Raw genomic sequence first — 24,547 nt, 5'->3', positions numbered from 1 at the left:
TGCGTCACGTCTCTAGTGCGCATGGGCAAAACAATAATTTCTATCCCACTCACAACAAGCAAGCCCGGTCGTGACTCAGCCCAACCGCCGCTGTCACGAGATAGAGTCTCTGCGTCCCTTGGCCCAGCTCCAGACACGCAATTGACGCACCATGCCCGCATTCCGTCCCTCGCCCGCAGCGCTGCGAAGCTTGCGCCGCTGCTACTCGACTTCACCAGCTGCACCTCACACATCGCCATTCGCGCCCCGCCATCTCCTCTCCATCGCCGACCTCACCCCGGCCGAGCTGACGACACTCGTCCAGAATGCACACCAGCACAAGACGGCCATCAAGCAGACAGGCGAGGTGCCACATTCGATGCGCGCCGCCCTCGCAGGCAAGACGGTCGCAATGACCTTCAGCAAGCGGAGCACCCGCACCAGGGTGTCGACAGAAGGCGCCATTGCCGCTTTTGGAGGCTCGCCCATGTTCCTGGGCAAGGACGACATACAACTGGGTGTACGGCAGACACAGCCTGCTCCTTGCACGTTACCCGCTGACGCGCCAACTCTAGGTCAACGAATCCCTCTACGACACCTCGCTCGTCCTCTCCAGCATGACGGCCGCAATCGTCGCCCGTGTAGGCCCCCATGCCGACGTCGCTGACCTCGCCAAGCACTCGAGCGTCCCCGTCATAAACGCCCTCTCCGACCTATACCACCCCCTCCAGATCATCGCCGACCTGCTGACCATGGCCGAAATATACCCTTCCACATCCTCTACTTCTCTCGGCCTCGAGGGTCTGAAGATTGCATGGATAGGAGACGCCAACAATGTCCTCTTCGACCTGGCAATTGGTGCAACAAAGCTAGGCATAGACATTGCCGTCGCGACCCCGGCTGGCTACGAGATTCCAAAGGCCATGCGTGAGGTCATCTCCCACGCCGCCCAAACGTCCCCCCATCCAGGCAAACTCTTCGAAACAAACACCCCCGAGGAAGCCATCAAGAACGCCGATATCCTCGTCACAGATACCTGGGTCTCCATGGGCCAGGAAGAGGAGACCGCGAAACGCCTCAAAGCCTTCTCCGGCTTCCAGATCACCTCTGAACTGGCAAAACGTGGTGGCGCAAAGGACAACTGGAGCTTCATGCATTGCTTACCCAGGCATCCCGACGAGGTTGCCGACGAGGTCTTCTACGGCCCGAGGAGTGTCGTCTTCAAGGAGGCAGAGAACAGGCTATGGGCGGCCATTTCTGCACTGGAAGCATTCGTCGTGAACAAGGGAAACATTCAGTGACTAGATCCATGGTTCGAATGAATACAAAAAAAAAGAGTCTTGATATCTATGACGAATTTATACCAAGCCATCGGATCAGCTATACAACACCACTCCCCACCTCTTACTCTCTTTTCTTCTCATCTTTGCCGTCCTTAGCATCTTCACTGCCCCCTTCGCCATCGCCCTCATTTCTCTCCTTCAACCCTTCGACCCCCTTTCCCCAGGCCCCAGCCTTCTTGCCCCAATTCATCATGCCCCAAGCATGTGTCCAGCTAAACTTGGGCGGGGCATCAGGATGCGTGCGAAAGGGACTTGCACCATGCTTGAACATGTCCTCCATTTCCTTCTGACGGTCCCTCTCAAGTTCGTCCTTGGACAGAATCTTCGTATTGGGCGGAAGTGATTCTGGCGAGGGCGCTGCCGGAGGTTTGGACGTAACAGACGCCCTCTCCCAGTGTCTCGACTCGAGAGGCAGAGGCCTCCACCAAGGCGTCGCCTCCTCGGCCGCAGCAGAAAACCGGTTCCACCACCTCTCCGAACACATTTCCCAAATCCGACTTTCTGCCCTCTTGACAGCAAACTTCTCGTCTTCACCCGTCAAGCCCCCTATATTAGCAAAGTCGGGAGACCCAGGACCAAATTTCCGCTCATCTGTAAAGGATGTTCCTGCCCGGCGGGAGCGGTTCGGTGGGTCGTCTTCTAGTGCGTCCTCGGACAGGCTATCGCCAGAATAAGACGAGATGTTTGGTCTGAAAGGTGAATTGAGATCTTGGTAGATTTCCGAATACGTCTCTGGGTACACGGCATCGCTGTCTAGTGTCTCCTGTCCGGGTTCCGCCGTCGATGGTCGCGATGGAAAGAAGATTCCATCTGGACCTGCAGCTGCGGTAATCATCAATCTACATCTTGCTTCGTACATGGCGTCAAGTAAAGTAATGAACCGTCTTGCTTCGCTCTTCATCAGTAAGCCCATGACAGGTACGTCGGTGACGATGAAAGTGTGGTACGTGGATGCCAAGGTGATGTAGTCTGCTGGTCCCAAGACTGCGCCGCAGAGTTCGGCAAAAGTGAAGAACGCCACACCATTGTACTGAGCAGGAATTTCGAGTGGTCGATTGTAGACGGTGAGCGTAGCGGGCTCCCAGGGGACGGGGTATTCGTGGTTCGTTGCGCGCTCGACGAGAGAATTGAAGGACTCGCCAAACTCTATCATCGTGTCTGTAGTAGTGGGCTGGATGAGATAGTTCTTTGGAAGAGGAAGTGACGCCTCCGTGGCCTCCGGCGCTGTATCTTGTTGCGGTGCGCTGGAAGCATTTACGGTACCCATTGCCTCGGCTGCTGGTATCTGCACACTGTCTCTTCTCCCCTCCTGTTCTTCGCTTTCAATCTTTCGGTAATCTTTCTTCCCCTCCATCTCCCAAACCTCGCATCTCGCCCTAAGCACCTCCAAAAACGCAGCAAACTCTCCCATCTGACCGGCTCCATCATCCCTCCTCGTATACGAGCTCTTACTCATACTCCATCCTAAGCGGCTAAGACGATGAACAGGACGCGAAAACTCCATACCAGCGGCTTTGGCTAGCTCTTCTGGCATGCGGTTGCTGGTCGCAATGAGTACGCCACCAAGCTGGAAGAACGACGTCATGAGATTGGAGAGAATCTTGCTGGCAGCGCGATCTGGCAATTGAAACTCGTCCAAGAAGAGAATGGGGGACTTTTCGATGAGGTCGCGTGCTACGAGAAGCAGAGAATACTCATCGTGAGCGGCCCTAGGTCCTGCTACCAGTGATCTCGACATGCGCAGTTGCTCCAGACGTGAGATTGTATCGAGCATGAACGTATTGAAGTGCCATCGCCGCTTCTTGCGATTTGGTAAACAATCTTGGAAGAGGTCGATCAGCATACTCTTCCCGGTACCAACTTCGCCATGGAGCATGAGGCCTTTGGGACTTTGCAGTTGCATGGCCTCATCGTGGCTAGTCAGAACGCGTGTCAATGCTTTGGAGTCTCTTTGGTCTTTTTGCGCAAGTAAAGATGTCCACACGCCCCTCCTACCGAACCGGTTGACATGAGAGTCCGTTATTGATGGCGATGATGCATCTTGGCCCGCGTCGACAGCCCGTGTAAGTTGTTGAAGCCTCTTGGAGTATTCCACAGTCGGCTCATAGTCAATCAACCTGTCGTAGAGCTTCTGTAAATGTAATGCTGCGTTCAGTCTTAGTACAGACTCGACACTAGTGTCGTCTAAATGGTAGACGTCATACCGAGACGATGCTGAGCTGGATCAGGTCGGATCTTCTGTGTAGCGACAAGACTGCGATAGAGCACCAAAGGGTTGGTGATTGTAACGCCGGTGGAAGGCATTGGTATTCATTGGTTGAAGAAACGAAAGTTTATGTGGCATGATGTTTGAAGTCGACATGGCCGAGGTGATCTGCCCTGACTTTCGACTAGACTGTAATCGGCGCTAGCGCTCTTTGGGAAGTGCCGGGTGTGCGCCATCAAATGAGGCGAGAGTGAGAAACAGAATAATTATCCCAATGATTGCTATGAACGCCAGCAAGATGCAACATGGTATCGCGCTTAGAGTAGAGTTCAATCAAATGCTTGCAACGCCGGGAGACCACGCATCGGCTATCTTTTTGACCTCCTGAATGAACTTGCGACTTGTAATCTGCGTCGAACCGATCCTATGCTCGGCGTTTGCTGTGACTGGAGAGTGCTCATCTGGATCGTAGAACCTACACAGTAGGACCGGAGATCAGTATGTTTTTTGTTCGCACATAGGCCTGAGTTGTCTTACGGGTTCCTCAATAGCTTAATGTAAGCTGTCTGCAGCGCCCTGAAAGCCTAATAGGTATTAGAGATTGCCTGAAATATAGAGTCTTGATCGTACGGGTTTCATGTCCGCATCTCGTAGCCCGACAGCAGTCGCGGTCTTGCTGTCGAGAGCTGTAGCTGGCCTTCCTTCCATGTCGACAACAATGACAAACTTGACTCCGGTGTTGGTGAGCCAGCCATACATTGCTAGCCTCTCGTCTACTGCTTGAAGAAGTCCAAAATCCTGGTCTGCTGTCTTGTGCGGTAGACGAGCTTCGAAGATATCCAGACACGAGGACAGAAGAAACTGGAACTCTAGAGGTGCCCTCTCCTCAGCCGGGAAGAGAGAGATGTGCAGTGGATTATTCTGTAGCAATGGTCAACTCTATCTAGGTTGGAGCCGTACACCAGGAGTTACTAACGTGCTTGCCAATTACGCCTATGCAAGCGATAGAGGGGACCTGAGGACAGTCGTCAGCTTCTACTACGAGTCCTAGAAACCAGCGCCCTTTACCCGGCCCGACATTTTGTGTACGATACCACCGGTTTAGATGGATGTGGTGGATCTGGGACGTGTACGCGGAGTAGTCTGGCCGACGTAGACCGAAAGGGTGATGGAGGGAGGCGCGATCGCCGCCTAACCTATCAGATGGCACCAAAATCAACGACTAATCGATTTCCGCCAAGCATTTTGCTGCACCTACCTCATCGATGAAGTTCGCGACTCCTCGACCGCCACCCCACATCTTGCCTCTCCACTCGTCGACCTACGCCCTCCCTTCCTGTTCGTCGCGATAATGTTTTCGACAACAAGGTCTGCGGCCTCAATGGCTCTGCGAGGTTTGTCCCCGCCACCCCGGCAGCTCGCAGTCTCCCGGAGCTAATACCATGGGCAGCCAAACCCGCGACGGCACTGATGCCATTCCGCGCCGGAAGCGCTGCTTTCCTCTCCTCGAGCTCTTCGGACAGGGCTACGACCATGAAGACGCCCGCAACCATCCCCGGCAATCCTGGCACGCCACCCCCGATGAAGTCCGCGCGAGTAGAGGTGCCATTGCCGAGTCAGGAGGGAAAGAAGGGTGCTATGCAATACGCATTGTATGTTACGGCTTGACGCATTCCTGGGGCAAGACACGAGAGCGACAGGAAGGAATGACTGCAGGGCCGCATGCTAACGTGCGGCAACAGGACAACACTCGACCAAGTAGCCAACTGGGCCCGTCAGAGTTCCCTCTGGCCCATGACTTTCGGTCTCGCATGCTGCGCCGTCGAGATGATGCACTTGTCCACCCCACGATACGATCAGGATCGTCTCGGTATCATTTTCCGTGCCTCGCCCCGACAGTCCGACGTCATGATCGTAGCCGGAACCCTCACAAACAAGATGGCGCCCGCGCTGCGACAGGTCTACGACCAGATGCCTGACCCCCGGTGGGTTATTTCCATGGGCAGCTGCGCAAACGGAGGAGGATACTACCACTACAGCTACTCGGTCACAAGAGGATGTGATAGGATCGTACCAGTAGACATCTACGTGCCTGGATGTCCTCCCACTGCCGAGGCGCTCATGTACGGAATCTTCCAGCTGCAGAAGAAGATGAGGCATACCAAGATCACCAGAATGTGGTACAGGAAGTAGAGGGTGTGGGTTTGTGTGGTCTATTTTGATGGTCGTTTATCTGCGAGTTTGAGGGAGCAGATTCCTCTTGTACAAATCGATCTTCTATATGCATAGTCTATACCAAGTCGGAGGTGTCATGGTGTTACGCCGTCTCGCCAAGTCCAAACATCTTGACCGAATTCTTCCAAGCACTAGACAACTGTCAGCTCCTTCCCGTCGCCTGTGTTGAGAGAAAAGTGGTAGACTTACGCATCACAGACCTCCTCCACGGTAACCTCTTTGATCTTTGCGATCGCATGTGCCACATGGGGTATTGTAGCCGGCTCGTTGCGGCCCTTGACCATCATACCTTTGGTGAACTTCTCCTTCTTGACTGCCTTGGGTAGCGGAGGTGCGTCTTGCAGATACTTGGCTGATGCATGACTGGGTCGCATCTCGCACCATGGACCATCGGTCTCGATCTGCAGGCGCTCAAGCGGTATCTGTTTGACAACCGCGATATTCTCATCGGCTAGGCAAATGTATTAGTGCAATGTCACACAGACACAAGTGTAGTATTGGCATCTGAAGCAGTTGTGGCGAAGGACCGGGAGCGTACTTACTTTTCATGCTGCATCCGTTGACTCCAATGTCGAAGCCCAAGTTAACAAGGCGTTGCATCTCCTCGGCTGTGCCAGTAAAGCTATGAACCAAGCCTCGTTTTGGCAATTGATCCAGTTTCTCAGTCAAGAGCTTCTCAAAGTCTTCGCTCGCGGCTCGCGAGTGTAGAAAAAGCGGTAGCTGGACCTCAATTGCAATCGCCAACTGTGCCTCAAAGTACTTCAACTGCGGATCCTTTGGCGTCAGAAACAGGCGGTCATAGTCAAGACCTATCTCTCCGAACGCTACTGCGTATCCTGCTTCCTTGGCCTCGAGCGCAAGGTTTTTTAGAGCGGATAGAAGTTCAGACGCGCCTCCGGGGTGCGTATCAAACTGTTTTGCTGAGCAAGGATGTACACCAATCGTTGCATAGCACAGCCCTGGATGCGCTTTCGCTATTTCGACGGCATGTTTCGATTCCTCAAGGTCAGAACCTGTTACCATGAACTTCTTGCATCCAGCATCAACGGCTCGTTGTATGACGTCTTCGAAATCATCTTCGTGACGCTTAGTGCCGTGGTATTCACCACGGTATATCGGATCCGTGAAGTTGATACCGATCTAGGGTAGGTTAGAGGCAGGATGCGGCGGGAAAGCGGGATGCGAACCAACATCGATGTACTTGAGTTGGGGGGCTTCCGTAGTCATCTTGATAATCCTGGAGGGATTTTGGTATGTAAAGGAGTTACTGTCTGGTATTGATGTCAGTGTTGTGGGCATCCCGAGGTCAGTAAAATTGGGGTAATGACGCACATGCAAAATTGCTGGAAATGGGTGGGATGAAGCTACAAGGACGAAGTAGAGAAACCCGACTGAAGGTATAAGCTGAAGCACTATATCTGAAGATCCGCATGGGCTTCAGTAACATGGATGAGATTGGTAGATGGGATTGCGATCCTCACTGGTTGATCGTTGCTACCTCAAATGTATATGACTAAGCCGTTTTAAGTTTAGTTTCGATGCTGGCATCGATCGCACAGCCACTCTCTTTCACAACCACATCTCTTTACGCACCCAGTCATCACTGTATATCAAGCCAGCATCGTGTATCAATATTGAACGGGCATCCGGAGACATTCACATAAGAGGCAAATCAACCAGGCAAGGCTTTGTCTCGAGCGTAGTCGGCTGCACTCGGCATCACTCGAGACACTTCCGTGCACTTGCGCGCTTTCTTAGGTGCCCTGTAAAGCACCCGTGAACACAATCGATACAAAAATGGAGAATCTATGGCATCTTCGTCGCGTGGCGGACAACGCTGCAAAGGCCTGTTGGATATGCTATAAGCCATCCACCAGTGTACTGATTACTCCTAACAACAAGGTACAGAAGGTTGATCTGATAGACTGTACGAGTGTGTGCTAATTCGCCCAAAAGGATTTCTTCTACATCTGTCCTGGGCATTTATCTGACAAAGGCTTTTGTCAACCAGAGGCTGATGAAGCAAAGAGAATTGCGGACCAGAAGAAGCAAGAAGAGCTAGATCGCGAGATCGAGGCTGTAAAGAAAGAGTACGAGGAGAAGCAGAAACTCAAGCGTGAGAAGCGAAAAGGAAAAGACAAGGATAAGGACAAGGAAAAAGAGAAAGAGGCCAAGGGCAATGAAGAGGCGGAGGACAAGCAGGACGAGAAAGCCAAAGATGACAAAGCATGTAGCGTATATTGTTACCTTACTGGCTGGACTAACTTCAATGTAGATCAGAGAGCTCTCGAAAAGCAAAGATCAAGCTCAGGCCGAGCTTGGTCCTCGCATATACCAACTCAACAAGTGAGGCTGCTTTTGAAGACTCCTTACTTGAATCACACATCCTGACTTTGTACAGGAACTTCTATCAAATGCGCCTGGACAAACTGCGGAATGCTGAGATTGCCAAAAGAAATCGCGAACGACTGAACAACCCTGCAAACTTTCCGTCAGTCCCTAGCGGCAACCCGTAGGCGCACGATATGTCCCAACGTCGACAATGGTTGTAGTTATGGGCCAGTGACGGCTCCAGTTACTCCAAGAGCTCCCTGTTCGTTCACCACCTAGAAGCAGGTGGGAATTGCTTAGGCGAACGGTGACGGGACTTACGACCGCCAACCATACATCCTTCGAAAACAATGCGGTCAGCTTTTAGCGGCCGGCTCAAATCCCATGCTTACCGAATGTCATACGTGTCACGCGTGGCTATCCTGTTTATAGTTACGTCCAAACTAAGTCCTTGGCGCTTTGCCGCCCTTTGACAGAGGATAACGTTCGTTACAAGCCCAACGGACATGTTCGAATACCTTGACTCGCTGAATAAACACTCCTCACTCAGTGCGCTCAAATTCTGCTGATACGCTCGCAGAATCTATTCAAGGACAACTTGCTTGTATAAACTCCTGCGGGAGTGGCTTGGAGGCTTATAACACTACAGCAGTTCCCCTACCGATCCGCAGGTATGTTTCATGCAAGACCAAATGATCGATGCCAACCTCCCCTATTCGGACTGGGCACATTGTGTTCTCCATATTGACCAAGGCCCCAAGGACGTATTAGGCTATATGACTGTTGCATTTGGTATGATTGCGAGCGAGGCGTTTGTTGGGTTACTCGCTTGGCCCTATTACGGCCGTAGGCGTTCTCACCAGCGCGTGTCTGGACACCTCGTTATGTCTTAGAATTATCTGCAGGATAGGCAACAAGCCGAAGTAGCAGTGAACCATCCACCATTTCGACCATCTCCGAGATCGGCCTCAGCTGGAAGAAGTACGGACACATCGCTGCATCGCTACGCAAGCTTGGCCAAGGGTACTAGGCGCCACAAGTGATGACTCTACGGAATGGACTGGAATAGGTACACACCTCGTTGCTCAACATCGTGGCGCATCCTGCATTCCTGTCTGTTCGCTTATCTACACATACTATTTGTCACTAATATCGCATATACTGAGTAATCTCATACATGTGCCAACGACACCGATAAGCATCTTGGCAATGTAATATCTCAGGAAAGATGCTCTTTCAACAACGTCCACTGTGCCAAGAATGGCAACAGGCTGGTGACTAGGGTTCTCCAAAGCTCAACTCAAATGATTATCGCGATACAGTAGGCCTCTGTCGCCGAAACAGCGAACTTCACACTCTCGTGGCTGGTGACTTGGGTGCACATGCAATCAGAAACGTGCCCAGCAGTACGTCCTTCGGAAGGAAGCGGCCTCTACAGAGTCTTACAGTAGTATGTTATCTTTCATTGTACTCAACTCCCCGAAGCGCTGATGCTATGCATGCTCGAAAGTTGCAGCCGGACATCGATGTTCTTCTGTGGATCAGTCACTACAACAGTCGACCTTTTCGTTTCTACCACTATTCGATGTCTCATCTCTCAGTGATACCTATAGGTCCGCGCTCATACAGCGGCACAGGCCGTCTAGCGGCCGCCACTAAATTCCCTCTACGACCTGTCTGCTCCTCGTGATGCTGATGGTCAGCATGCTCGGGTAATCAGGCGAAGAACACGTCAAACCTTGTTCCGAGAGACCAACTAAACAGTAAGCCTCGCTTTAGATCTGGGCGCGTCAGCATCGTTCCGCGCATATACACGGACGCGGCGGCACATAATATCCCTTACCGCATCACATGCATGCAATCAGCTCCACATCTCTGCTCCATGACCTGTTCGGCCTAGCATATTGTGTATATTGTAATAGCTTATATCTCCTTACATATATATTCATAACAGCTCATTTTCTAAATGTAGCATAGTTGGTCAGATGCGTAAAGAGCAAGGCCGATTAGCATCTTATGACATCTGCTCACCTATAGCCTCACCATAGAGAGATTCCACGATTCTGCAGCCACATTGCCTCTGAATCGTCGGGTCTCCATTGTTGCTGTGATTCAGGCGTCCAAGGGAAAAGCCTTTGCGAGACCGATTCTGCGGCCGGGTCAATGTCAGCGTCAGCACTTGCCTGAAGGCAGTACCTTGTGAGCACCTCACCTTCGAATACAAACAGCCGATCAGCCTCAGTTCTAATTGGTTACATTGAAGTATGTCAACTGCCACGCTATGTGTTCGCAGATCTCACCGACCCAGGCACTAATGCGTAATACGTGTACTCAAACGTGAGATTTAGATCTTGCTAAATAAGCGTTGATCTAAGCTTTTGCACACCGTTCATCATTGTTTGTGTCGTGGCTTTAAGTTTTCCGTGCGACGTGCAGAGTGTGATGATGCGGTCATCGACTTTGGAGCCTGTTGTGGCAAAGTCGTAGCACGTACCGAAGCGATTCCACAAGCCCGGATCAATATCACCTGATGAGATTCCATTGAATGGAAAACTTTTGGCCAAGTGTCCAAGATGTATCTCTGGAAGCCAGTCTCCAGGTTTTGGAATCCGCTCGCTCGTCAAGATGAATGAGCTTTTGCTTCCCTCTAAGAATTGTTTATTCGCACCTGGGCAGTCACGTCTCTTCGGTCTAGCTCCCGCTTTATCACAAAATACCTACCCATGACCATATCCATAATCGCAACCATCATACTCCACCCCAATCGACGCACCATCAGTGACCAATCATCAAGAGCATGTTAATATGCAGTAGTCGGCGATTACGTCCCAATCTAGCGCTCACTGCTCATTGCTCACTCCAAGCCCATGTGAGCTTAATCTCTTCCGAAACAGCTTACCCCACGTTTTGCATGTTAGGTATTGTGTCAGATCACAGATACCATCGCATGTCGCGCGCCGAGACGAGAGATTTTCTGTGGGGTTGGAGGAATCAACATAGAGATAAGATGGGGGCTACGCCGAGTTCTGGGAGTACCTAGGTATGCGTCGGCGCTTCGGGAAGGCACGTATTTGGGTCTTTCGCCGATCACGACTTGGTTTGCGTAATAATGGTTTCTTCAAGGCCCATAGTGATCAGACTGCTGTGTCTGTTTGTTTGTGTTTATTTGCTACGATAGATTGCATACCAGCAGCTTGGGAATTGGGAGTATTGCCACTCTTGGATTGCATACCCTCAATGCATAACTGGGAGATGGAATATTTGACTATTGAAATTTTCCTGGCGTTCTACATGTGTGCATGAATCAGGGGATATCGTCTTCTCAGATGCATATCCATCGTTGTCCTCCCATGCTGCCCCACAAAAGCCCAATGAGTTCCCCAATACACGCGCGCGCAGAACATGATGTTAGCTACAGCTTTCTGTACGTGTCATGTGCACAAACAATGTACCGTCATCGCCACCGAGTTATACGTGAGCTTCGACGATAAGACCACAGAACTGTCAATTTGCTGACGGAATGCGTACGCGTATGTCTTCCGTCCATGCTATTACCTAGTCCACGGGTACGTGCTTTGAGGTGGAGTGACGAAGCCATCTGTAGACATCGATCTTCATTATTATGGCTGACGTGAAAATACGCATACTCTTGTTTCTGAAGACAGATAAGCAGGTTGATGCGAAAGAAGTGACAAGCGGGCGCTGATGGCTGTGGCGCTCGTGTATGGTGTGCCAAGGCTCAGTGCTCAATGCTGACTCTCAGCCGAACGAAGTATGCTGCTGGCTGTGTGGTAGCAAGAAATCTCTTTTGCGTCATCGCCGATGTCAGAGCAAGTAGAACCGCTGTATGGCTTGTGCCTCGGACGGGTACAGAAGCCGAGACGCAACGATTGCGCTCGCCATGACAGGGTATTTGGTGTTACATTCGGCCTCGCCGGACAGGATCCACTTCAATGATACATTCAAAAAGATTTCTTGATGCATTGGCATGACACACTTGCTGTATAATAGGTCGAAAGACTACATGGATGTCTTCGCCTCAAACAATGATTTTGGACATCCTGTCGTATCAACGCCCGCTGAATCGATGGAACATCCTTGAAATGCAACAAATCTGGCGCTTAGTGGCGCCAGAACTTTCCTAGGCCACATAGCAAGATCTCTGCTATATGAGACCAAATGCCGTCATCAATGTCGTTATGTCCAAACGCCCGGGCTTTACCGCCAAGGGCTATAGAAAAAGTGCAAAGCTGTCTGTAAACGTGGAAACTTTTCGTCAGAAGGGGCGATATCTGAAAATGCCGCTCTATGAGATAATTACTAATGCAAAGAAAGTGCTGGTGCCGGCTCCAACCGGACTCTGTTGCTGAAGGGTATGTTTTGATGTGGGAAAGCCGCTCGGATTAGATGGGGTTGTTGCTGCAGGTTCAGAAAATTCTCTAATACACAGTGGCGCTGTAGGTGGCCAAGGTCAATTGTATCGCGTACTTCGAAATCATGCTTCGTCGTGTGCTTCGTTAATGACATCTGGCTTAGGTGCGAGACTTGAGGGGCCGGAAATAGAGCCCATGGAGCCAACACGCTCTTGTGGTGGCGGCTCGTCTCTCATGCAGGCGTTTTCTAGCATGTTGGTCCATTTCCCGCTGGTTCCTGCATGGCTATGCTTCAAGTGTTGTCTGAAGTGGTCTGCGCGAAAGAACTTCTTAGCTTGGTTGCATTCCCCAAACTTATGCACATGATTCAGATGCTCAGACCGCGTTTCCCAATCTGCAGGATTGGGAAACTCTTCACCGCAGAATCCACAAACGTCTGCCACATTTGGACGAGTAGGCGAGGGGTGAAAGGCTGCATGAAGACCGGCAAGCGTAGCGCAGGACCAAGAGTGTCGGCGTAAATGAAGAGAATTTTGATGGCGCTCGGCTTCGTTTTTGTTCTTGAAGCGATTGGGACAGTACTGGCAAATGTACTGCTTCTCTAGCTCGTGTGCTCTGTTGCTGTGGTCAGCGTGGTCGCTCAAGGGTGGCAAGACCAAATGGCGGTGGGCAAACGTGAATCCATGCACTTACCTTAACTCATCTTCACTGTCAAATTTCTTGGGTTTCTTGGGGCAGCACTCGCAAATGTAAGCTCCAGATATACGGTTTGCGATTGAATTCTGTCGCGAGTGCAACGTGCTTTCCGTAGACATTTTTCGTATCTGTGGATGCTCAGACTCGGAGAAGCCTCGCTGATGCGGAGGTCGTGACAATGACCCGCGGGGGCTAGGGTCCAAGGACCTGTTAGCTGCATATGGCGAGACGGGGCCTAACTCTGTTTCGCCCAGGGAAGACAACGCACTGGGCGAAGGGCGCTGGTCTCCGCAATAACTTGTCATACTACTTGGAGTGGTTGAAAAGCCGAAAGAAGAACCGATCGAACCACTGCGTTGACTTGCAGACCCGGTCGAGGATAGCGAGTTTGGGTTTGACTGAAAACGCGAAGCTGCGCAATTCCGATTAACCAGCATTTGCTGAGAGCGGCGATGATAGAGATCATTATGGCCGCTTGGGATGGGACGATCGTCGCGCGCGGCTTCAGAGGGTGGCGACGAGGCCCGCCGTTTAAGGCCACCCTTAGGGCCTAATTGATAGTCCTCTGACTCGGCAGGGCTACGTTCGTTGATGTTCAGATCACGCATTCCATTCTCCTCCATGCCACCAAACTCGGGATCCGAGAATATGCTGTGGTCGTAGCTACCGCGGTGCTGAGAAGACGTCTCGTCCAAAGGACCTGGAGTTGAGATACTACCGTAACGTGCCCTGTATGATTCCGCTGAATCGAACACTGGACTACGCCAGCCGTTGTAACTGGGTGATATGGTAGGTACAGTCAATGGCTTCAGTTGGCCGGTGAGCTTGTGAGAAGGGGCGTGTGTATCCGAGGTGGCGGGGTCGTGAGTGGTGGCAGAGGAGAGTGGTGGTGCGGTTGTTCGTGTGGGTGTATTCGGGCCACCGATCTTTGAGAGTAGTTGCTTATCGTAGGCATGCGACGAGTTCTGGACGGCTTTGTGACCGAGTTGTCGCTCGCTCGTGAGTCTATGGCACATTGTCAGTCAATCACTGGAATGCAGATGAGACAACGCTAGATTTGTAGGCACAAAGAGTGCAAGCAACCCTTGACAAGTCATGGACCAATCGCCGTGTGTGGGAATCATCCAAACGACCAGGGTTGAGCAGTGAAGTAGTGACGGCGCATCTTCACCAAAGACAGTCAAGCACTGCCAGATCTTGCAGTATCCCAACACAACATGCTCTCTAGGTTGAAGGGGAGCGTAATAGAATGTTCCATACCTATGATTTCCGAGAGATGGCCGAGCTTTGGTACTACGGTCGTCTTCGCTGGTATTGCTGTGTTCGCTCATGCCGTCGACGGATCTAGAGACGGAAGGTTCGCGGGCAGGGCTAAACATATCGACCGAAGGCTCCCGCGGATAGCTGCCTGTGGATCCACCGTACAAGCTCGAGCCAGGTCTAACTGTCGCGAGCCGATTTCCGCCAAAGCCAGTGTCCCTTGGGCTGTTTGTGTTACCCCATTGCCAACCAGGGTCTCGTCCACTGAGGTCGATATGACGTGGAGGAGGCAAGGGTGGTGGTGCCTCTTCGCGTGCCTATCAAGTTTGGTACAGTCAGTGAACCGTTCGTATAGCGTATTCAGTCCTGGTAGCGGCTGAAGCACTCTGTGACTCTCTCAGGAGCTATGTCTCGCGTGACCGAGCCACCAGTTGCTCCAGACCCCTCCATTATATATTCACCAGCTGGAACACGAGCTTACATACTCTCGGTATGGCCATTGCGATAGCCGGGGTGGGTATCGACGGTCGACGGTGGTGTGGTAGTTGGTAGTGGTGGGAATCACGCTGAGAATCATATACGCGAATACTCGGTGTGGAGGACATGGCTCATAGGGAGGATGAGGTCGCCGGGAGCCCGCCACTAGGGTGCAGCTGAAGCGTACTCGCGCAGCACGCGAGCACCGCGAATGTGGCGAGCGCGACAAGCAAGAAGAGTGAGTATGGTCGCTACTGGATAGTGTATGCGAGCACGGACCTAGAGTAGATTCGTTAGCCCGAAACAACACGGACAGGCCGAGACAGGCAGGGGAGGACAGAGTAAAGGCGTGCAGACGTAGCTGAGGTCTAACAACTACGTACTAAACAAACATGCGACGTACCGTTGCGGTCGTGTGGGACTTACGCGTCGTTGGGATGGATTCTCGACGGCGAGGCTTACAAAAGCGAAAGCGGGGGCGCTAGCGCTTGCGGCTGTTAAATAATGTTCAGCCCTATGAGGGAGAGGGTCCTTCAGCTGAACGGAAGGGTTCTGGCCAATACCGCCACAAAGATGATATTGCTTCTTTTCGCCCAGGGCTAGTCGTCATAAAACCCAGTACGGTGCGAGCAATGCAACGAGTGAAGTCGACAGGAAGTCCCGCGTCGTCTTGTTCGCTGCCGTGTAGCAGGAACACGACTCTTCCGAACGGCGGTAGGGCCCCTTGGCGTGGAGGCGGGTGGAGTAAAAGGGAGAAGGAAGTGTCCCTCGGCGTCCAGTGTTCCGGAGAGGCAGTGAAATCTGCAGGACAGAGGCACCGCTGGATAGCAGCAGCAGCAGTAGCAACAGCGACAGCGGCAACAGCAACAGCAACAGATGGACCAGAAGAAACGCCCTCCACCGGGGAGTGCGGTTAGCATAAAGCACTACGCTGGATGAGCTTGTTTGTCGGTGATTGGCTATGCCTGGTTGTCCTGGCACGGAGCGCAGTGGAGACTTCAGCAGGGGTAAGATGCAACCCTTTAGTCGGTCGGAGGAGGGCTCTGGCTTTCGAGAAGCTTCAAGGTCCACGCCCCGACCCTCATCTCGTGCATAGGGCTTGCCATTAGCGCTGGCAGGCCAACTCGCAGTAGATTGCTCGTGACGGCAGACGACTCCCAGCAGCATGGCATTGAGCTCAGTCGGACCAAGAATAATCAATCAAGGATTGGCGCCCGCCCATCCAGCTGCCCTGTGTGTCGATTATTACGCAAAGCAAGTAGAGCCGATCTGCCAGGACGTTAGGTCGGTGCAACGGTGAGATGGCTGGTAGGGCAGGCTTGGAAGGCATGCCGACGGCGTGGGCGCGCTGGCTGACGAGGGTTGCATGCCGGGAAGCTGACCAAATTGTCCAACAATCCAGCGTTGCGCTTCGCCTCGATGGGGATTGGGAAGAGGGGGGAAGGTGCAGACGGCACAGCGTCAGATTCAACCGTGTGTGGGTTAGACTTGAGTGCGGGTAGCGGAAGTCAGTGCGCACGGATGCCTGAGGAGTTGGAACAAAGTAAGCTTCTTGCAGCCTTACAAGCGCCATCGATTGCACCATTACCTGTAGTCACCCATCGGTCAGGCTGAGAGGGCTGTTCTCCCATCCCATGCTGATCTGCTGATCGCTATCGTGGGAAGCTGGCGTGCGCCCTACACACTATCCAGGTATACCTGCATCCTGAGCGGCCAGCTCTCTGCCATGAAATCGAAATGCACGGCGGGGCGTGCACTATCTCCGGCAGCCAATGCGACACAGGCTGCCCGTCTGAGATATCGCACTCCCTGCTCCCCTCCATGGTATTTTTGGCAACTACACTCGTTGTACAAACCGAAAACACCACCCTCCATCTGCTCCCCTATCTCGATTGGCGTCTGCTGCGGTAGCCTTACGCATGTTCTCCATGGGGCTGTGTCCATGGTGCATTCCAGGGTACCTCGTGCTGTCACGAGCGGCAATATGCAGACGACACGAGTATTACTCCGGGGTATCGGTATCGGATTGGGGCCGAAGCTTCACTGCAAGGCCAACAGTGGTACCTACATGGTACGTTGCTTTTCACCGGCAGGTGGGTCCTGCTTTGTGGTCGGATAAGCGGTGGTTCGGCCACTTTGAGACGGCGCGAACCAGCAAGTCTCGGGTGATGTCAGCGACTTCTTTATCTCGTCGGCGATACGGGATGCCTCGAAGAAAAATGTGCAACTACCGCGTCTCTACCCGTTTGCCAAAGCACTGATGCGCTTCGCCGAGATGCGGGACGACGCGCCATCGCAGCCCTGCAAGCAACCGGGGAGTACGAGCAATCCGCTATTTCAGGCTGTCGGTAACGGGCTGCAATATTGCGTGTCTTACAATGGGAGCAACACCACATCACTGACACGAGACAGACTATGGCACTCATTGACCGCTGTCCACAATCATGGCTGACCGCGCTACTTGGACGACATGTTCGGGGCGCAGCAAACAGACGGCCTCGGGAAGTCTTCGTGCAACTGGAATTCTTCGATTCAAACTATAAACCCACCCATGTCAATGGTATGCAGTCCCTGATCCATAGTGTGTAGCTCCGCGGTCTTGTACGGAAGATGCCGTTTACTGCAACGACACATGACTCTTCTTGATGACAGATCTTATTACAAAGGGTCTCGCTAGGAAACATGAACTAAGGGAAAGTACGGGCGGACAAAAGATGTAGTGTGTCTGTAGCTATAAGGCTATGAGAAACTAGCTCGATCGTGTCTCTAAAGATGGTGGTGCATTCTCTGATTCTTGGCCGCAACCTTGGGCAGGCTCATACATTGAGCCAATCAACCTCAACATAGATGAATAGGATGCTCGGCAGCTGCTCCAACGTGCTACTTGTTTGTTTGTTTTGGCGATATAACCAGGAACAGGTTCTCTCAAATGAGAGAATTCGCAAGTAAAAGGATGCTTGCGATGTAATCAGGTCCATGACAGATGCATTTCCTGGTGATCCGCAATTTTGGCGGGGACGCGCGATCAGAAACCCTCGGTCAAAATTAGACCCTCTCTCTTACACACACCCCTTCAACAACGCGCGCGTCTTTTAGATTTGTTGATCACCGTACACTCATCTCCGGCGTCCGGTTGCTCTCGGAGACCTCGCTTCGCCCATCATGGCGCTCATCGACAGAGTGCCCGGGGACTTGAACCTGTATATTGGTGGGTACGTAATGGCGACTATCGTTTCGCATCTGCCCCATGGCTCAAGTCTGGGGTCACCGGACGACTGTCTAACCAGTGCTGCATAGCATGTTCACTCTGCGACGGCGCGAGGCCCTCCAGCAGGCTAACATCACGCACGTCCTGTCGGTATTGCGCACACCACTAGATCAAGACTTGTTCGGCCCCTTCAAGCACATGGTGGTAGAGGTCGACGATGTCGAAGACGAAAATCTATTGGAGCATTTCCCTGCCACAAATCGCTTCATACGGGAGGGGCTTAAGGGAGGTGGCGGAGTCTTGGTGCATTGGTAAGTCAACATCCTGGTCAAGCTGAAGCCTTGCATATCCAACAACTTTGGATCGCCGCCGACGATTGCCTTGCTTGGCAATTTTGCCATCTTCACAAACGACAACAGCCCCAAGGCCTCGTCACTGGTGTGCAATGCATGCAGCCCAATTTTGCTTTCCGCGCGTCCTGCATTGTGTTTTTCATCTTTTCTCGCCTTCCGTTTTCTGCCATGTTCTCCCGACACACACCGCCCAGTTGCCACTCTATTTGTTCTCAGCCACTCGTATCAAGATGCCAACCACAACCTTCTTTCTAGTGCTATGGGCAAGTCACGATCGGCTACCGTCGTCATCGCTTATTTGATGCAAGAGCACAACATCAGCCCTTCGGAGGCTTTGTCCCACGTTCGGCAAGCGCGTTCCATCTGTGAACCAAACGAGGGCTTCATGAAACAGCTGGAGCTATACGGTGAGATGCAGACACCTGAAAATGTAGAAGACACCCCGGCCTATCAACGATGGGTTTACCAACGGGAAATCGAGCTGAGCCGCGCGTGTGGCCAAGCTCCAGAGGCGGACAAGATTCGCTTCGAAGACGAACATGTCGCCGACGAATCTTCCGGTTTCGAATTGAGATGTCGGAAATGCAGGTAAGTGGAGTTGTGGCAAGACATGATTAGTGTCACCGTACAGCATGTTGCCGCCTATCTTGCTCAGCGCTTACGAAGATGCAGACGAGCATTAGCAACGTCGCAATATCTACTATCGCACGAGTCGACTCCATCTGTCAGCGACCAAAATGCGGAAGCTCAGACAGTCCCGTCGCGGAACTGTGCGCACTACTTCCTTGATCCCCTGTCGTGGATGCGTCCCGAGCTCGAACAAGGCAAGCTGGAAGGGCGTCTAGAGTGTCCAAAATGCCACACCAATGTAGGCAAGTACGCCTGGCAGGGGATGCAATGTAGTTGTGGCGAGTGGGTCGTCCCCGGTATTAGCCTTTCCAAAGGTCGAATCGATGAAGCAAGAAAAGCAAACTTTGGCATCCGGCGTCCACCGGGAGCTTCAGGTCCGCCTCCGCTAGGAGCAGTTCAGTCAAAGGAGAACCTATGAGATTTTCAGACGACGTTGCTACATATCAGCTCAGCGACAACGAGACGGCTCACCCTTAGCTTCTTCATCAATGGCCTGTGCCTTGTCAAACGCCCAAGGAGGATATACCTCCGATCCACTCGGCCACCCTATCACCACGAGGAAGATAGTAAAGGCTACTCTTAGCTTGGGAACACTACAAGTCAGCGTAAGCCCAAGTGACGGGGCAGTAAACTCATTCGATTACTGTATTGGCTACCAATGTATACGTTTCCCTCCTGACACTACCAAATCCACCATCAAGATTACGGGTACGTTTCCCGAATGACAGCCATGTGCCATAAAGCTAGCGAATAGAATGTTAAGCCACATGTGTCATTGCTCTTTACATTACCGGTAGTTTCCGTAGTCTCCAGCCAAGTGACCTAGGCTTCACCCAGGGCTAGCCTACCAGCCTTCTGAAGCCCCAGGGCTGTTCAAGCTGAACAGGTTCCCTCGCTGATATGACCCACTCAGTCCGTTGCAACGTTTTGTGGCTCAAGCCGTCTGTTACTTGGGTTCCTACCGCTTCTGACGTCGGTTAAGACGACTACTTATGCCAAGCACAGCGACTGGTCTGAACAACGCGTTGTGGATCCATACTCAATAGCTGGCTACTGCGCTATACACCATCATGCCTATTTCAGTCAGCAGAATACGATTCAGAGAACTCAATCATGCATAGCTGGTATTGTTGTAGAACGCTCAGCCTCATGGGATACATTTACCGTATTAAGACTGAGATAATTTGCACGCCAATTGATAGTCCTCGATCATCTAGCATGCACCACTACTGTAACACAGTGCTTTGTACGCAGACGGATGGCTAGAAGCGACAAAAGTGTAGGAAAGGTCATGTGTATTGATTCAAGCAATCAAAACTAGCTGAAATGGTGTACGTTATAACTCGAAAAACGATCAACCCAGAGTGATTCGTGTATGCTCATAGCCCGTAATCCTATCCCGGACCTAAAGCAATCAACACCACAGCGCCATGCAGTAAACGACAGTATATCAATATAATACCAAGAAACAAACAGAGTGCGTGTCTGAGCGAAGAAGAATAGAAGGAAACGAAAACGCCGGTAATGGTCCACATGTACCCACATTACAGCATCCCAGCTATTACCCGACTATCTTACATAGAAGACTCGGAGCTCGTCGAGGCGACAGCCTCGCTATCTGCACTCGAGCTTCTGGTCAACTCCTCGCCTCCCTCAAGGCCTAGCCTCTCCATCTCCTCGGCAATCTCCTCATACCACTTGCCGTGGCATTTACGGTCCACTTCGCCAACTTTGCCAAGCTGCTCACAGATATCTGCGACTTGAGATACGAACTCTGGTAGACCAGTAGTAGCAAGCCCTTCAGTGGCGGTACTAGCAGCTTTGACGCGCTCGCCAGAGCTGCTGGCGCTTACGCGGTTGAAGATATGAGTTCTTAGTCTTTGGAACAAAACCTTCATAACAGGGTCAGACAGCTTGCCAGCTTCGGCTTGCGTAAGAAGACGCGTGATTGTGGAGGAGAGCTGGGAGCGCGTTGCTGATGGCATGTTGCGAGACGACTCAAGGAGAGAAGAGATCTTCGAGGGAGTAGAAGGGTCAGACATGTATCCGTTCTCCTTCAACACCAACCACATTTTGTTCGCTTCAGACTTCCACTGTGCGCGCACGTCGCGTTTGAGCAGATTCTTTGCCGTAAGCAAGATACCGCCAATCGTTGTTATGCGAAGTGCGTCCTCGCGGATGCGCGAGATGCGTGCACGATCAAGTTCGAGTGTCTCTGGCAGCTCAGAGCTTCGCAGTGGCGGCGTGGCGATTGCGAGGTCGACGAGACCACGAGCGTAGATTTTGTGTGCTGTAGGGCGGTTGATGGGGTTTGCCTGACTCCAAGGATCACGACGGTCAGCTTCGGTATGCATATTGACTGCTGCGCTGCGCCACCATCTGCGTGTGCGGTCGAGAGTAAGGTTGTTTTCCTCCAGGTCCTGGGTGAACATGCTTTGCTCGTACCCAACAGCCTCCTTGATGAGTGTCGGTGCGGCGTTCATCAACAGGAAGTTTGAGTAGTCCAATGACAGAAGATCGATGACATGCAGGATCTTGAAAAGTTTCTCGATCATGCTTGAAAGTTCGCCTTCCTCTTGCAACTCCTCGGCAAGCGACTGAACCTCAGTGTCTCGGAAAGGTGCGCAAAGCTTAGGAAGGATGCTAGCAATGAAATCGAAGAACTTTCCGTAAGAGAAGACGCCTTGACTGCACTGCCTGCTGACATGCTCGGGATCTAGAGTCTCGGAAATGAGTGTGTGCATTGAGTTGCCCGGTTTCAGAAGCCGCAGCAGCTTCCCCCGTATGTTCTCCGCCATGGCAGCAGTCCAGTTTGTGCTGTCGCCTTCTTCGAACCCTCGCCGCATTGCGTCGCAGAGCTCACGGTTGAGAGCATCGCGCAAGTCAGCCGTCGGCGAAGGATCGATGCGGTAGTCTTTGTCAATAGACAGCTCGTGGACGAGAACGCGGTTATCGGGCACGACCGTGAAGACCTTGGACAGCGACTGTGCCTGATGGCCCTGAGCAGTGGAATCTTGGAGCCCAGATTGTCCAGAAGCTGCAAGCTCTGAAGCAGCTTCAGCCTGCTTGGCCGCACTATCGGCTGACAGAGGGGATTCTGGTGTTGAGTCACTTGCAACACGCGGCCGTACAGTGTCTCCGGCGAGCCTCTTCTTTGGCCTTGACCTTCGGCTTTCGCGTATGGCTTTCCTGATCAAGGTAAGAGCTTTATCGGGCCCTGCCAACTTCTTAATTTTACTCAGCAGAATAGCCTGGTTATCCCTGATGCCATTCCTATACTCGTTTGCAACCTCGTCGACCGTCGCGTCCTTGACACTTTGCCATATTTCGTCGAGGCTGACAAACGAAGCTACCATTGTTTCGATAAGCGCGGAGGAGTCGCGAGCTTTCCAGTCGTTGAAAGCGGTGACGAAAGCGCTGTGAGCCAGCAGTACAGTTTCTGTACGCGTGGGTGAGGGAGTGTACGAGTTGAGTCTGGTCAGCTTTGCCAGAGCAGATTCGAAGCTGATGACGAGGTCTTTGGCTTTGGTGATGAGATCCTGTTCCTGGTCGCCGTCTCGACTGAAAACATGTGTAGGATGTCCAAGGATGAGGTACGCAGAGAGGAAGGTCCTGACGGCAGCACTGCGGGAGGCTGGATCCGCGTCGGGAAGCAGGACAAACAGTGTCATGATTCTATCGGTGGTCCTGAGTAGCTTGTCGCCCGCGAGCATGCCCGTAATGACTTCAAAACTAGTCTCTTGGACCATCTCGATGGACAGACCGAGCTGTAGCCATTCCGTGACGATGTTACTCCTAACTTTGCCTCTCCAGGCAGCCTGGATCCTTTTGGCAGCATCTTCCGTGGACACGATGGGGCGCTCGGTGCGTATCTTGACATCAGCGGGAGGCGAGCTGGCGGTCCGTGGTCGTCTGGGGTTGCGCTTGTACTCCAGTCTCCGCTTCTCGGCTTCTGCGAGCTTCTCCTCCATCTCGGAGCGGTACCGTCGTTCCTCGGCGGCCTTGCGCTCTTTCATGTCTTCGGCAATCTTCTTGGCTCTCCTCACTTCCTCGGCACAGGACGCGGCTACTTGAGCCAGATGTTTCTCGCGAGCCTGCTGTGCTGCCAACGCCCTCTCTTCACTGTTGGAGCCACGTGGAGTAGCCTTGGCTAAGGCAGCACGTAGCCTGACCTGCTCAGCATGCGCTGCCCGGTCTGCCAGCCTGGCCTTGCGATCTTCGAGTATAGAGGCACGGCGAAGGTGCTGGGCGACATGGTGGCTCTGGCAGCTGTTGCGAAACGATCGATTCGACGTATGCGAATGTGTCGACGACAGCGAATTTCGGCGGGACGAGGTAGCCGACGACTTGCGACGGTTGCTTGTATGGCGATAGAAGCGGGCAGCGATCCGTGATGGTGGAGCAGATAGCTGGCCGTTCTCGGCGTCTGAGGAGAGGATCATGTCGGGCTCCTCGGGGATGTCGTCGTTCTCGCGCTGCAGCTGCGAGCTGACCAGCTCGAGTTCCGAGTCGGTAAGGGACATGGTGTGTGTGTGTGTGTGTGTGTGTACGTGTGTGTATGTGAATGCGACGACGCTCTCTAGCTTAGGAGGCGCGTAAGTGTGTCGGGGCCCCCTTTGGGCAGACAGCTGAGGGGCGTGTTTCCTAAGACGACGTGAAACAAAGCACGGTCTTGATGATGCTCTTCAACGTGACAAGCCGCGAGCGGATCGAATATAGGAATGGCGACTATCTTGGCGCAAGGGTCAGAGACATGTACAGCAACGAAAGACGCAGATGATGTGCGTGGGGCGCGTCGTCAGCCGACGACATGTATTGATGGCTTGGGATGACGGATTGAGGGATTGATTGATTGATAAGCTGCAACGCCCCAAGAAACGCCTGGCGACAGCGGGCACCGTGCGCGGCGTATACACAGTCGTTATGGTAGTAGGGCAAGTGTGTGCGACGGCATCGGTCGCATGCAGAAGGCGTAATCGATGGCTGGGGAGCACATGACGATGCCTCTATGCATGCTATGCTGACCGGCCAACGCCAAGACCTCGACGCGGAAGCTAAAGAAGTCAATCGAAGATCGTCGACAGCCCAGAATCCTCCACTCTCAGCCTTGTCGTCGCAGTCATCACCAGTAAACCATCTGTCACGTGTTCTGTACAGAATGCTCAACCGCTGGCCGCTCGCTCCAGGTGCACGCTACCAACATCTATGACAATGCGCACCAACAACGTACTGAGTCCCTTGCACGAAACCTACTACGTCACCCAGAATAGGTCCAGCGGCATAGTCGAGTCATGGTCCAACAATTCCACTCCCAAGCTAACTTGTCTGAGCACCAAGACAGTCAAGAAGTCCTTGGAACGACTGCTGTCGAGCAAATTGGGAAGACGCCGCCGACTTGTTGGAGGAAGAACAAGCAGACCCAGGACGCTACAACCAAATTCGGCAGCCTACCTCTA

The 24,547-nt window shown here is 52.6% G+C and overlaps 9 protein-coding genes across 9 annotated transcripts; 4 read left to right on the top strand and 5 right to left on the bottom strand.

The window, feature by feature from the left end:
- The first annotated feature begins 18 nt into the window (after positions 1–18).
- Positions 19–1,289, top strand: ACET3X_003999 (uncharacterized protein). Its single transcript, XM_069450156.1, has 2 exons — positions 19–499; positions 555–1,289. Exons 1-2 carry the CDS (start codon positions 152–154, stop codon positions 1,278–1,280), a joined length of 1,074 nt encoding a protein of 357 aa, XP_069307977.1. The 5' UTR covers positions 19–151; the 3' UTR covers positions 1,281–1,289.
- Positions 1,290–1,383: 94 nt separating this feature from the next.
- ACET3X_003998 (uncharacterized protein) lies at positions 1,384–3,626 on the bottom strand (the record flags this gene model as incomplete). Its single annotated transcript, XM_069450155.1, has 2 exons — positions 1,384–3,467; positions 3,527–3,626. 2 exons carry the CDS (start codon positions 3,624–3,626, stop codon positions 1,384–1,386), a joined length of 2,184 nt encoding a protein of 727 aa, XP_069307976.1.
- Positions 3,627–3,861: 235 nt separating this feature from the next.
- Positions 3,862–4,608, bottom strand: ACET3X_003997 (uncharacterized protein; the record flags this gene model as incomplete). Its single annotated transcript, XM_069450154.1, has 5 exons — positions 3,862–4,003; positions 4,066–4,112; positions 4,159–4,449; positions 4,505–4,543; positions 4,597–4,608. 5 exons carry the CDS (start codon positions 4,606–4,608, stop codon positions 3,862–3,864), a joined length of 531 nt encoding a protein of 176 aa, XP_069307975.1.
- Positions 4,609–4,879: 271 nt separating this feature from the next.
- On the top strand, positions 4,880–5,721 carry ACET3X_003996 (uncharacterized protein; the record flags this gene model as incomplete). The annotated part of the gene is made up of 3 exons (XM_069450153.1): positions 4,880–4,922; positions 4,979–5,180; positions 5,271–5,721. The coding sequence occupies 3 exons, from the start codon at positions 4,880–4,882 to the stop codon at positions 5,719–5,721; spliced, it is 696 nt and encodes a 231-aa protein (XP_069307974.1).
- Positions 5,722–5,845: 124 nt separating this feature from the next.
- Positions 5,846–7,210, bottom strand: ACET3X_003995 (uncharacterized protein; the record flags this gene model as incomplete). The annotated part of the gene is made up of 5 exons (XM_069450152.1): positions 5,846–5,894; positions 5,953–6,214; positions 6,306–6,903; positions 6,955–7,034; positions 7,096–7,210. 5 exons carry the CDS (start codon positions 7,208–7,210, stop codon positions 5,846–5,848), a joined length of 1,104 nt encoding a protein of 367 aa, XP_069307973.1.
- A 350-nt stretch (positions 7,211–7,560) lies between these two features.
- ACET3X_003994 (uncharacterized protein) lies at positions 7,561–8,279 on the top strand (the record flags this gene model as incomplete). Its single annotated transcript, XM_069450151.1, has 4 exons — positions 7,561–7,665; positions 7,720–7,989; positions 8,039–8,109; positions 8,165–8,279. The coding sequence occupies 4 exons, from the start codon at positions 7,561–7,563 to the stop codon at positions 8,277–8,279; spliced, it is 561 nt and encodes a 186-aa protein (XP_069307972.1).
- Positions 8,280–12,589: 4,310 nt separating this feature from the next.
- ACET3X_003993 (uncharacterized protein) lies at positions 12,590–14,923 on the bottom strand (the record flags this gene model as incomplete). The annotated part of the gene is made up of 4 exons (XM_069450150.1): positions 12,590–13,082; positions 13,161–14,168; positions 14,424–14,740; positions 14,909–14,923. The coding sequence occupies 4 exons, from the start codon at positions 14,921–14,923 to the stop codon at positions 12,590–12,592; spliced, it is 1,833 nt and encodes a 610-aa protein (XP_069307971.1).
- A 3,139-nt stretch (positions 14,924–18,062) lies between these two features.
- On the top strand, positions 18,063–19,509 carry ACET3X_003992 (uncharacterized protein; the record flags this gene model as incomplete). Its single annotated transcript, XM_069450147.1, has 4 exons — positions 18,063–18,112; positions 18,198–18,419; positions 18,717–19,049; positions 19,134–19,509. The coding sequence occupies 4 exons, from the start codon at positions 18,063–18,065 to the stop codon at positions 19,507–19,509; spliced, it is 981 nt and encodes a 326-aa protein (XP_069307970.1).
- An 875-nt stretch (positions 19,510–20,384) lies between these two features.
- On the bottom strand, positions 20,385–24,052 carry ACET3X_003991 (uncharacterized protein). The gene has a single exon (XM_069450146.1). It carries the CDS (start codon positions 23,612–23,614, stop codon positions 20,666–20,668), a length of 2,949 nt encoding a protein of 982 aa, XP_069307969.1. The 5' UTR covers positions 23,615–24,052; the 3' UTR covers positions 20,385–20,665.
- Between the last annotated feature and the right edge of the window lie 495 nt (positions 24,053–24,547).

The sequence above is a fragment of the Alternaria dauci genome, chromosome 3 (assembly GCF_042100115.1).
Source record: "Alternaria dauci strain A2016 chromosome 3, whole genome shotgun sequence".
Taxonomy (NCBI): domain Eukaryota; kingdom Fungi; phylum Ascomycota; class Dothideomycetes; order Pleosporales; family Pleosporaceae; genus Alternaria; species Alternaria dauci.
Note: the sequence above shows the minus strand (reverse complement) of the source record. Positions and strands in the feature narration are given on the sequence as shown.